This window comes from Salvelinus sp. IW2-2015, unplaced genomic scaffold (genome assembly GCF_002910315.2).
Source record: "Salvelinus sp. IW2-2015 unplaced genomic scaffold, ASM291031v2 Un_scaffold2797, whole genome shotgun sequence".
Taxonomy (NCBI): domain Eukaryota; kingdom Metazoa; phylum Chordata; class Actinopteri; order Salmoniformes; family Salmonidae; genus Salvelinus; species Salvelinus sp. IW2-2015.
The window spans coordinates 117514-129646 of NW_019944098.1; the positions used below are offsets into that span (position 1 = coordinate 117514).

General features: G+C 41.0%; 1 protein-coding gene across 2 annotated transcripts in view; it reads right to left on the bottom strand.

The window, feature by feature from the left end:
* Positions 1 to 12133, bottom strand: part of LOC139025511 (zinc finger protein ZFP2-like) — a 118262-nt gene that overhangs the window by 79193 nt on the left and 26936 nt on the right. Inside the window, exon 1 of one of the 2 annotated variants that reach the window (XM_070440656.1) lies at positions 9396 to 10229. The exons of the other annotated variant lie outside the window; for it this stretch is intronic. Coding sequence (XP_070296757.1) covers positions 9396 to 9798 — 403 coding nt within the window. The 5' untranslated portion in view covers positions 9799 to 10229. Of the gene's footprint in view, positions 1 to 9395; positions 10230 to 12133 lie in introns of those variants that run through there. 2 annotated transcript variants of the gene reach the window in all.

The window sequence follows — 12133 nt, forward strand, 5'->3', positions numbered from 1 at the left end:
CAACTGAAAGACTAATGAACATTAAGGAAATTCCATTGATTAAAAGAGTAATTGGATGCAATATCCAACCCGAAATATAAGCTTGTTTTTTTAGGAGGTGCTCTGAAAGACACTATGGGTGTGTCCACTAGAAGTTGACTAGTAACAACAACTGGGACCTAAAAGACACCCACCATAAGACCCACTAAATTTGCCCAAGAGGCAAACAAAAGAAAAACCCACACCAAACTTACAGACAGGAAGCAAACCAAAAAGGTGGAGCAACTACAGGTGTTGACTCTCCACATCTATCAAGACAACTGGAGCACTGGGCCAGACACTCTTAAATAGAACCTGGACCAGCTCAGGTGAAATACCTTCCCACTAACGAGATGGACAAGCCAGCACAGGTGTAACACATACTGACTAACGAGGTGACACCAATCAGTGCGCCCTACGTGCTAGCGAGCTAGACGTGCGTGCTAGCGAGCTAGACGTGCGTGCTAGCGAGCTAGACGTGCTCGCTAGCGAGCTAGACGTGCTCGTGCTAGCGAGCTAGACGTGCTCGTGCTAGCGAGCTAGACGTGCTCGTGCTAGCGAGCTAGACGTGCTAAAGTCCAACCTCAAAACATAAATGGAAATACCAAAGCCTGTAAAACCTTCCCCCTTAAGACAACAAATATATCCTATATTTTTGATGGACAAGTGTGCTCACCACCAACAGAAAACTTCCATTTCACATTATAATCAACTACAATGCTTCACCTTCCACAATATAAACATGGTGTCTACTGGCTGTCAACAATTAAAAACAAGAATAAACACATTTCTAAATAATAATATACAATCTTATCTTTTCTCCTTTTTCTTTCTATAGAATCCTAAAACTCACTAGCTTCTAGAACTTTCGTCTTCCTAAAACTCACTAGAATCTAGAACTCTCGTCTTCCTAAAACTCACTTGAATCTAGAACTCTCGTCTTCCTAAAACTCACTAGCTTCTAGAACTCTCGTCTTCCTAAAACTCACTAGAGTCTAGAACTCTCGTCTTCCTAAAACTCACTAGCTTCTAGAACTAGCTCCTTAATATCCGTAGTAACTTTCCACCTCACTGCGGAGCTTCTCTCTCTTTTCAGGGTTCACTCGATAGGCCTGTTGTTGGATCGGGGCCCAGTCCCCAATGTCATGCTCTAGTACATTTGGGTTGGCACATCTGAGAATGAACCATTTTAAAAGCAGGGCAACAATGTCAATATAATTGTAGCCAAAAATTGTCAGTTGGTTGCATAAATAATTATGATTACTAAATGTTACATGAATTGTAAATATMAATGATCAAAACCAAATGTTCACCCCTTTGTTAATATATATTGGCAATAATTAACTTAGTGGTGAGGCATGGAATAATAAAARATGTATCTTTTGTCAGGCTGYATGTWTGAAATATGAGGRGATTTGAGTCATGCTTCTTCAGTAGTGGAATAAAGACAATTAMRATTTGAATGTMGTCAASAAATACTGGAGTGATGTKAGATTGTKAATAYAARTGATTATAGACTAATTTATTATACTGCGTCCATGTGTATAGGCTGCAAGTACGTTGAAATTAAGTTAAACGACCAGAAAAACATCTTCTCAACTTTCACTTTCAAACAATGTATATTGGACTTCGGACTTAGTCTTATTTTCAACATCTTTTCAATTACATTTTGCTAAGTGGGATATTTCATTGATATCATGAAACAACTCCTTCATGTATGTATTTTCTGATGTTTGATCAGATGTCTTTTATCAGAGTATCTCTTATCACATTGATCACACCTATGATTTTTCTCTCCTGTGTGTGTTCTCTGTTGTAGATTCAGATTGCTAGATGCAGCAAAACTCGTCCCACATTGACCACAGCTACAGGGTTTCTCTCATGTGTGTATTCTCTGGTGCACTGTCAGTTATCCAGATCGACCAAAATTCTTCCCACATTGATCACAGCTATAGGGTTTCTCTCTGGTGTAGTCAGAGAGCTAGATGTAGTAAAACTCATCTCACATTAATCACAGCTATAAGGTTTCTCTCCTGAGTGTATTCTCTTGTGTATAGTTAGATAGCTAGATGTAGTAAAACTCTTCCCACATTGATTACAGCATAAAGGTTTTTCTCCGGTGTGTGTTTCTCTGGTGTATAGTTGAGATTGGCTAGAATGTAGTACCACTTTTTTCCCAATTGATCACGCCATAAGGTTCCTCTCTGTGGGTGTCTCTGGGTGTACTATCAGGTTGTTTTTGCTGGTAAAACTCTTCACATTGATTAAGCATTATGGTTCTTTCCAGGGGGGGGTGAGTGGTGTTCTCTTGTGTAATAGTTAAGATAGCTAGAATGTGTAAAAACTCTTCCCACATTGATACAGCTAAAAAGATTTGCTCTCCTGTGTGGTGTCTCTGGTGTATCTCTCAGGCTGTTAAGCTGAGGAAAACTCTTCTACATGATCCGCCTATAAGGTTTCTCTGCCAGTGTGGTGTTCTCTGGTGTGATTTCAGGGTTTGTAGCTTTGAATAAAACTCTTCGCAAACATTGATCACAGCCATTAAGATTTCTCTCCTGTGTGTGGTTCTCTGGTGTACAGTCCAGCTGGCAAGATGTAGTAAAACTCTTTCTCACATTGATCACAGTATAGGTTTCTCTCCTGTGTGTTGTTTCTGGTGTAAAGTAGCTGACAAGGATGTAGTAAACTCTTCTCAATTGATGCAGCAGTATAAGGTTTTCTCTCCTGTGTGTGGGTCCGCTGGTGTACTATCAGGCTGGTTTAGCTGAGTAAAACTCTTCCCACATTGATTACAGCTTGTATGGTTTCTCATCCTGAGTGTGTATCTCTGTGTAATAGTTAGATAGTAGATGTAGTTAAAACTTTTCCCACATTGATCAAGCTATAGTTTCTCTCCAGTGTGTATTTTTGCTTGGTGTGGATTTCAGGGTTTGTAGCCAAATAAACTCTTCCCACATTGATCACAGCCATAAGGTTTCTCTCCAGTGTGAATTATTTGATGTATTTTAAGGCCTACTGAAGAGTTGAATCTTTTCCCACAGTCAGAGCAGCAGTAAGATTTCTCTCCTGGGTGTACTCGCTGGTGTTTCTTGAGGAGTTCTGATCTGGAGAGACTCTTCTCTGCCTCGTCAGCATCATGATGTTGTTGAGGCTCCACAGAGGATCCACGATAGTCCCGTCTCTCACCTGTGTGCATGACAAAGTCAGACAAATGGTTAAAAGCCCACAACAGCAGAAATCCACTGTTTATTTGAGGTAAAAGGTAATGCCCAGAGCATACCCATGAAGTTGTACAACAATTGATGCCTGTTAAATGATTTGACAATTAAGACAGTCAAGTTAGCGACTAGTCATATTTTGTCTTGTTTCCACATTAGTGGTAACCAGAAATAAGTTATTAAAGTTGTTGAAATCCTAAGCAGTGTGCCAGATTACTTTTGGTCTCCAATATAGGCCACATTTCTGTGTTTGCTAAAATTGCAGCACGAGGGCGATGCACACACAATTTGGTTGCAGAAACTCCTCCCTGCTAATGAGGAAATCGCTAGTTATGGATGTACTATATCTGCTAATGAGGAAACCACTAGTTAGGGATGTAGTGTATCTGGTAATGTGGAAACCACTAGTTATGGATGTAGTATATCCGGTAATGAGGAAACCACTAGTTATTGATGTAGTATATCTGCCTGGAGCAAAAATGGTGAGCAAAGATTTTAGTTTTTCGCAATGTTTTCAGAATGTGAATGTTGGAAAACTCAGGGGAGCAACCTCCAATTCATAAGGTTGCTTATGAGTGCATTTCACACTACTTTGGATTATAATTGTAAGGCTCGTTTGAATGTCCCGCTTAATATAATGTTCATCGTAAATCAACCGCTTTGTACATCAACCAGTAAAATTCTCTTTGGCTAACTTTTCCATCAGCCTGACAATGAGGGTTTTCTACACTGTTTGCCAAATTTCCCCATAGCTTCACCTAACAACAACATAGACCTACTGTAGGACCCATAACTTCACCTAACAATAACATATACCTACTGCAGGACCCATAACTGAAGGACCTAACAACAACATTGACCTAGGATTATAAATCATTTAACATTTCAGGTGAAACATGGAAACTAAAATGTCTTTCTCATGACACTTCATAAAAAGATAATTTTGTGAATAATCCCACTAGGCTACTCTGTAATGGGTTGTCATTCTAAATGTCCTGAATATAGGAAAATAGCTCTGTGTGTTGTACAATAGCCTATCCATCAAGGAACAGTTCTCTACACATTATGAGCTAAGTATCTCTGTGTCCAAACAGACTAACGAGACCCTACAGTAAATCAAGCAGACAATAACACATTATAAACATCAATTTGTTAGGGATGTTGGATCCAACGTGGAGCACAGCATAACTGTCTTTACCAGAGTAATGAATGAAGAAGCACTTTGCTAGTTGTTGCATGTCGTGATGTTTGTCATGTGACTGTCATTCAGAAAATGATTTCCTGGATCAGCTGATGATAGTTGAACATGTGACTGTAACTAAATTGCTACAGTATTAAGAATTATGTGTAATTATGGAAGAACCACTTTAACGTTTTAGGGATAGGGGGCAGCATTTTCAGTTTTTGGATTAATAGCGTGCCCAAACTGAACTGCCTCCTACTCTGTCCCAGATGCTAATATATTCATATTATTAGCAGTATTGGATAGAAAACACTCTGAAGTTTCTAAAACGGTTTGAATGATGTCTTTGAGTATAACAGAACTCATATGGCAGACAAAAACCTGAGAAGAAATCCAAACAGGAATTGAGAAATCGATTTTCAAACATTTTACAACATACTATTAAATCCACACGTTATGACTATAACTATTGTTCCCTGGAGGGAAACTAGGTACAACATACTATTAAATCCACATGTTATGACTATAACTACTGTTTCCCGAAGGAGGGAAACTAGGTGCAACATAGTATCAAATCCACGCCTAGCTGGAAGCCCCGCCTTCCACAGATGATGAGCGTGAGGCTTGGATTTATTCCTTAAATTTAATACCGCTCTTCACCGACCCAGGAAAGGGCGGGGACAAACAGGTGTTGAACCTCGTTTCCCTCCTTCAGGGAAGTGTAATTATAATCAAAGTTACACTCCCTTTCAGTCAGTCAACTTCGGTACAACATACTATGGGGAAATTCAATCATCCCCCAACCAACCCAAACTAATAATAAATGAAACGGCCCCTGGCAGACCACCCAGACCTGACCCTACAAGATGCGTCAGTTTTGTCAATTTATTCACTGTCTTGTGTTTGAAACACTTCCTGTCAATGTTGAGTAAGGACGCACACCTGATTACGCATATAAAAGTAGGACTAGTCTACCTGACCTGCACACAAATGTAGGCCTATAAATGTCCCCATTTGGGGATGTCTGAAAGTATTTCTCATTGTCTTAATGCACCACCACTAATGAGTTGTGGTGCTTCTCAAAGTAATTTTTTCTTCACCTCAAGCAGCAAGTAAACAAAGTCTAATCAAAATCAATTGCGAATGACAATAGTTCCTCAAAGTATTTTCGGAAAATATTTCCAGCTCTCGCCCTTTCGACAACCACTCAGCATAAAAGGGAAAAATGTAATGCTCTGATCCAGTGGAAATGTCATAAAATACTTGATTACTTCTTATCCTTTGCACAAATAGCCTACAGCTGTGTCTGTCCAGAACTCACTGGAGCAGGAAACTGAGGGCCCAGAATATTTTATACAATGTTGCAAGCTTGCTATCCGAGTTTCCTGACCCAGTTGATAGTTGATACAATGTTTCAAGTTTGTTGTAGACAGGCCATGTGCAGCCAATGTGATTTCTAGGATATTTATTTTTATCAGGATATTTTCTACCTGCAGAATGCAATGTTTTTATTTGTTGGCTTTATGTAGGCTATCTTTACATCGTTGGTAATGGGCTAATAGTTAAGCAACATATTATAATTAAATGAAACTGATTCCCATGTAAAATGTGCATATGAAGAATCATATCTGGCACACAAGATTGGTAGAAATGGTCAGATAAATTGGCACTTCAACTGGAAAGGTTGCGACTGTGGTGTAGTCAATTACTAGTCTAATTATCTGCTAGTCTATTAGTCTATTACTGAAACCTCAGGAGGCAGAACAGCAGGGGGGCAGAATTTACGAAGTCCAGCAGGCAGAGGGGGGGGAGGGGGTCTCCCACCGTCGGTTATGTGGACGACCGGTCTCGCTCTGGTGCGGGTTATGTTTGACCGAGCAAGCTGCTCCACTCTGGTCCAGGTGTTATGTTGACGACTGGCTCCCTGTAGTTTATGACTTCGAGTCATTTGTGTGTTAATTATTTAATCAACAGAATGCTTAAAGCATCAGACAGTTCAGTACGTATATTATTTGATTTTATAAAAACACATGGGGCGATTTGGTAGAAAGAACAGGTGACTCTGTGGTGACCAAGATGTTATTTTTGAGTGTGGGGACAGCACTAGAACATGATTTTGGGCTCGCAGGTGGCGGCAGCAGGACATTGCATCTCAGTGCTTGAGGCCGCCCTTAAGACACCCACTGGATCAAAACCAGCTATCCATAGGGCGGTGCACAATTAGCCCAGCCGTCGTCGGAAGGTAAGGCTGTCATTGTAAATAAGAATTTGTTCTTACTGACTTGCCTAGTTAAATAAAGGTTACATTTAAATATTAAATGTTTTCATGACAAACCATTTTTTACAAATCCGTCAAGGCTCAACTTTTGAGGAGGGTTTAAAAAAAGGTTTCAAAACCATTCATGAATGTAATTGAATCAGGTCTGTCTTGGCCTTTAATGTAAGGGCATGAAAAAAAATTGGCTGAATATTATACAATGACTTATCAACAGCTCTAATGATTTGCCTCACAGGAAATCTTCACTGGCTTCTAGAAATATACTATATATCTAAAACCTGGTTAAACTATCATTATGACGTCATGGATGAATTCTAGAATATACACTGCCTCAAAAGAATTAAGGGAACATTAACAACACCAATGTAATCAAGTCAATCACACTTCTGTATTGTGAAATAAACTGTCCACTTAGGAAGCAACACTGATTGACAATAAATTTCAACATGCTGTTGTGCAAATGGATAGACAAATGGTGGAAATTTGGCAATTAGCAAGACACCCCAATAAAGGAGTGATTCTGCAGGGGTGACACAGACCACTTCTCAGTTCCTATGCTTCCTGGCTGTTGTTTTGGTCACTTTTGAATGCTGGCGGTGCTTTCACTCTAGTTGGTAGCATGAGACAGAGTCTACAACCACACGAACAAGTGGCTAGGTAGTGCAGCTCATCCAGGATGGCACATCAATGCGAGCTGTGGCAAGAAGGTTTGCTGTGTGTCTGTCAGCGTAGTGTGCCAGAGCATGGAGGCGCTACCAGGCAGACAGGCAGTCATCAGGAGACGTGGAGGAGGCCGTAGGAGGGCAACAACCAGCAGCAGGACCGCTACATCCGCCTTTGTTGGCAAGGAGAAGCACTGCCAGAGCCCTGCACAATGACCTTCCAGCAGGCCACAAATGTGCATGTGTCTGCTCAAACTCATCGAAACGAGAACTGGACCATGAGGTTGGTATGAGGGCCGACGTCCACAGGTGGGGTTGTGCTTACAGCCAACACCGTGCAGGAGCGTTTTGCCATTTTCCAGAGAACACAAGATTTGGCAATTCGCACTGGGCGCCCTGTGCTCTTCACGAATGAACGCAGGTTCAACTGAGCACATGAGCACATGTGACAGCGTGACAGAGTCTGGAGACGCGTGGGAACGTTCTGCTGCCTGCAACATCCTCCAGCATGACCGGTTTGGGCGGTGGGTCAGTCAATGGTGTGGGGTGGCATTCATTTTTGTGGGGTCGCAGAGCCCTCCATGTGCTCGCCAGAGGTGGCCTGACTGGCCATTAGGTACAAGATGAGATCTCTAGCACCTTGTGGACCATATGCTGACACATGCACATTTGTGGCTGCTGGAGGTCATTTTGCAGGGCTCTGGCAGTGCTCCTCCTTGCACAAAGGCGGAGGTAGCGGTCTGCTGCTGGGTTGTTGCCTCTCCTACAGCTCCTCCACGTCTCCTGATGTACTGGCCTGTCTCCTGGTAGCGCCTCCATGCTCTGGAACTACGGTGAACAGACCACAGCAACTTCTTTGCCACAGCTGCATTGATGTGCCATCCTGGATGAGCTGCACTACCGAGCCACTTGGTGGGTTGTAGACTCCGTTCATGCTACCACTAGAGTGAGAGCACGCGCCAGCATTCAAAAGTGACAAAAACTAGCCGGAAGCATAGGCTGAGAAGTGGTCTGTGGTCACAACCTGTCAGATCATCTCTTTAATTAGGGGGTGTCTTGCTAATTGCCTATATATTCCACCTTTTGTCTATTCATCTTGCACAACGATGTGAAATTTATTGTCATCAGTGTTGCTTCTATAGTGTGAGCAGTATTTGATTTTCACAGAAGTGTGATTGACTTGGAGTTACATTGTGTTGTTTAAGTGTTCCCTTATTTTTTGAGCAGTGTACTTATATCATAGAACACCTGGTTAAACTATCATATGACATCATGGATGAATTTAGAATATACTATATAGCCTAGAACTCTGGTTAAACTATAATTATGACATCATGCATGGCCAGTCCTTGTATTCATAGTGTAGTGAATTCGGGGGTTAGCCCTGAGTTGGACTCAAACTGGGTCAGCGACTGTCAAGCCAACACTTATAACTGTTATGCCCAAGATGTCTGAACTTCTTGACGAGGTCGCTAGGTGTTGGATTACGGTTGCTACAATAGCTTTCTCTATGAATTTGAGAGTGGTTACATTTCTCTCCAGCCCATCTCTCAGCTGTTTATCAAACCAAGTCTCTGGGCAGCCATTTGTTGCTGTTTAAATACTAGGTTTCTCCTTAAAAAAGCCACAGATCAATCAACCAATCAGCAGTTGAAACAATAACAAGCTGTAATTCCCACACTGTTTGGTAATAAAGATGATGGGCCTGGAGACATTTACCTACTCTCAATTCATAGACAGATCTATGGATGCAAGGATGACCATCCATGATATCAACATTATAGTTTTAACCATGTTAGGCTGTTGATTTACATTGTTTCTAAATATTGGAGTAAAAAAACTTATTTTTGGGTTCTGATGGGGTACAACAGTTGAACTAAGCTCATGAGGCATGTGTTATATTTCTTCAAGATCATTGCTATAAATAAATAATTTAAAAGTCAAAATATGGATGTGCAATTGCAGATTTCCCTTTAACACCAAACATCAGTTCAACAACTGCAGATTTGTACCTCTGTATTTAAGACAGTACTTACCAGTGGTAATCCAGGCCCGGTTTCTCAACACCATCTTATGGCTAAGTTCATCGTTAGAACCACTGGATGCCTTAAATTGCGTTTGGGAAATCGGGCCCAGATATCCAGTTTCCTCCTCTTCTTCCTCTTCCGATGTGACAGTAATCTCCCCCCCCTCCTCTTTCACCTCAAAAACTGAATCCTCCTCATCTTTTACTGTAACATCCTCCTCCTCTTTCACTCTGAACCCCTCTTCTTTCACTGTAACGTCTTTCTCTTCTTCTTTCACGGTAACAGCCTCACCCTCTACTTGTTTTTGTATTGTAACATCCTTCTCTTCCTCCTCCTCTTTGACGAGAGCTTCTTTCTCCGTCCAGCAGACCCCCTCTTCTATAGCAGGAGGAGAGTAGTTTAGTGAACTCATGGTCGGAGATGCTAGCTAGCTAGCTAGGCTAATGCTAACTTAACCAGCCCGCCAGCTGAATAATAACAACAACACCGTAAATATGAAATGAAATAGGATAACTAACTAGACGACAGAAGAGGGTTTAAAACACAGTGGCTAATAAAAACGAAAGCGTCTAAAGAGCTTTATTGGTTCAACTATTTTGGCTAGCAAGCTACGGAGGTGGCGGACAAACTGTTGCTGCTGCTGAAAGAAGCGTTCCGTCCACTAGATCATACGTCACACTAACAGCATTGCCTTAAAATCGCACACCGCCATCTGCTGACTGGAGTGGGTAACGCTCAGTCTGAACCTCTGACTGCGATGGAGATGTGCGACTTTAAGACAATGACGCTAGTGTGACGTAAAATATATATTATAATGTTCAGACAAAAAGTTAGTGTAGGAAGCATGAGTTTTTACTCACCAGTGTAACAACACAGTGTGGTTAAATACTTAGTAACTGAGTTGTGTTCACGATCTGGTTTCCTATAAGCACAGCCAGTTGTGTTTTTGAATTATCACATATGTATTAATTTATTTCGGGATTCTGGGTAATCCACAGCAGATTTATGGAGAATTGCTGTGGTTGTGTTGAAAATTGAATAGTCCCGGGATAGAAATATATCAAATTGACATTACATCATAAAATCCACCTTTTAAATCGTACATTAGCAATTTATGTTTTAGTAACTACTGTTGTTGGTTTGGTGTCAAATAAGCCTCTTTATATGTTACTTGCCGAATCTCAGTTTTCCATGTGGGTTTTATGCTAAAGTTCCCTCTTTCAAGTTGGTATCTAACTGGAAAATGCATCTTCTTTAGGAGTGCTATTTTTACCCTGTCGACTACTGATCGTTCATCCAGACTGTGTGTCTCATCAATGCAGGTCATTTATGACAAATGTATAAAGTATATGTTTTATAAACTCATGAACACCAGCCAGTTTATCAGCCCGGTTTTGTTAGTTTAGGTGTATTATACTTATTTGCCACCAGAGGGGGACATTTAGTAATTTCCCAGATTATTTTGATATATTTTGATACTAAAATGGATGACAGTTTATTCTGATGTTGTGAATATGAGACACATGGAAACAATTGATTAATTTATTATAGTAAATTAGGAATTAGTAGGAATTGTTAAATCCACTATACAATCACAATGACTTTTATAGACATTTCAATTGTTTTTCTGTTAGTATATTATAGGGCAGATTAATGTAGAATTGCTGTGGGAGTGCTATTTATATCCCGTCACTACTGATCATTCATCCATACTGTGTGTGTCCCATCATTGCAGCTTTGGAAATAAATGAACTATCCATCCATTGCTCCTTCCTGTGTTGACTCACTGACTTGAGGGAAGGGACTAGGAACTAGCTCGATATCTAGGAAGGTCACACTAGGTTGATATCTAGCTCAAGCTTCACCTCATGCTTTTCATTAACTGTGTGGTGTGTTATCTAGTGGGAACCCGTTAGCACGGTAGGCTCTGGTGACTTCCTGCCGTGGGCTCAAATCAAAAGTGGAAATGAACCTACTTGCTCCTTTATGTTGTGTTAACTTTTCGATATGTTACGTTTGATACCGGAGCTACGAGCCATGCGTCCAAATCACTAACCAATCATTCAAAGCAGTGTGCTGATGCCTGTATCACTTTATCAGCAGCACGTCGACGTCTGAAGCTTCATTTCGTCGAACAACCACCTGATCGGTTTGGTATTGGGCTTGTTCGACACTGCAGGCGACTGCCAAATGACTGATCTACAAATCACCATACATCATAAATAACTACTCATTATTATTTATAAATCAGTCAGCCAGTCAATTTACCCACAATGCAGCATGGATTTGATGCTCTCGATCAAGGCCAGTGGTTTAGTAGAAGACATGAAGGCTACGCTGCTACGGTTTGGGACGTCATCTATAATAATTTGGCTGTTCTAAATTCTGTTTCGCTCAAAGCCTTGGGTAATGAACCTATTTTTGACACAATTGTCTGGAAAGTTTCAATGCATCAGGAAGCTTTGTTTCCCCATCACTACTTTTCAGCATGTTCTCTGTGAAGTAGACTATGGGAGTTTTGTAACTTTTAAAACCTTGGCTTACTGCTAGCGCGCTAGCTGACTGACACCTGTAATCTTTATATTTTGGATTTTGGGGAATTTCCCTGCCATCATTCTGTATGTCTCTTTTGATCTGCAGTTATGTTTTAGTTGGGTTTTGTTAGTTGGGTTCTAACTGTTCTCCGGTAGTTGGGCTCCAGCTCGCTGACCATAGCTAGTTGACTAAATAGCTAATGTTAGCTGGCT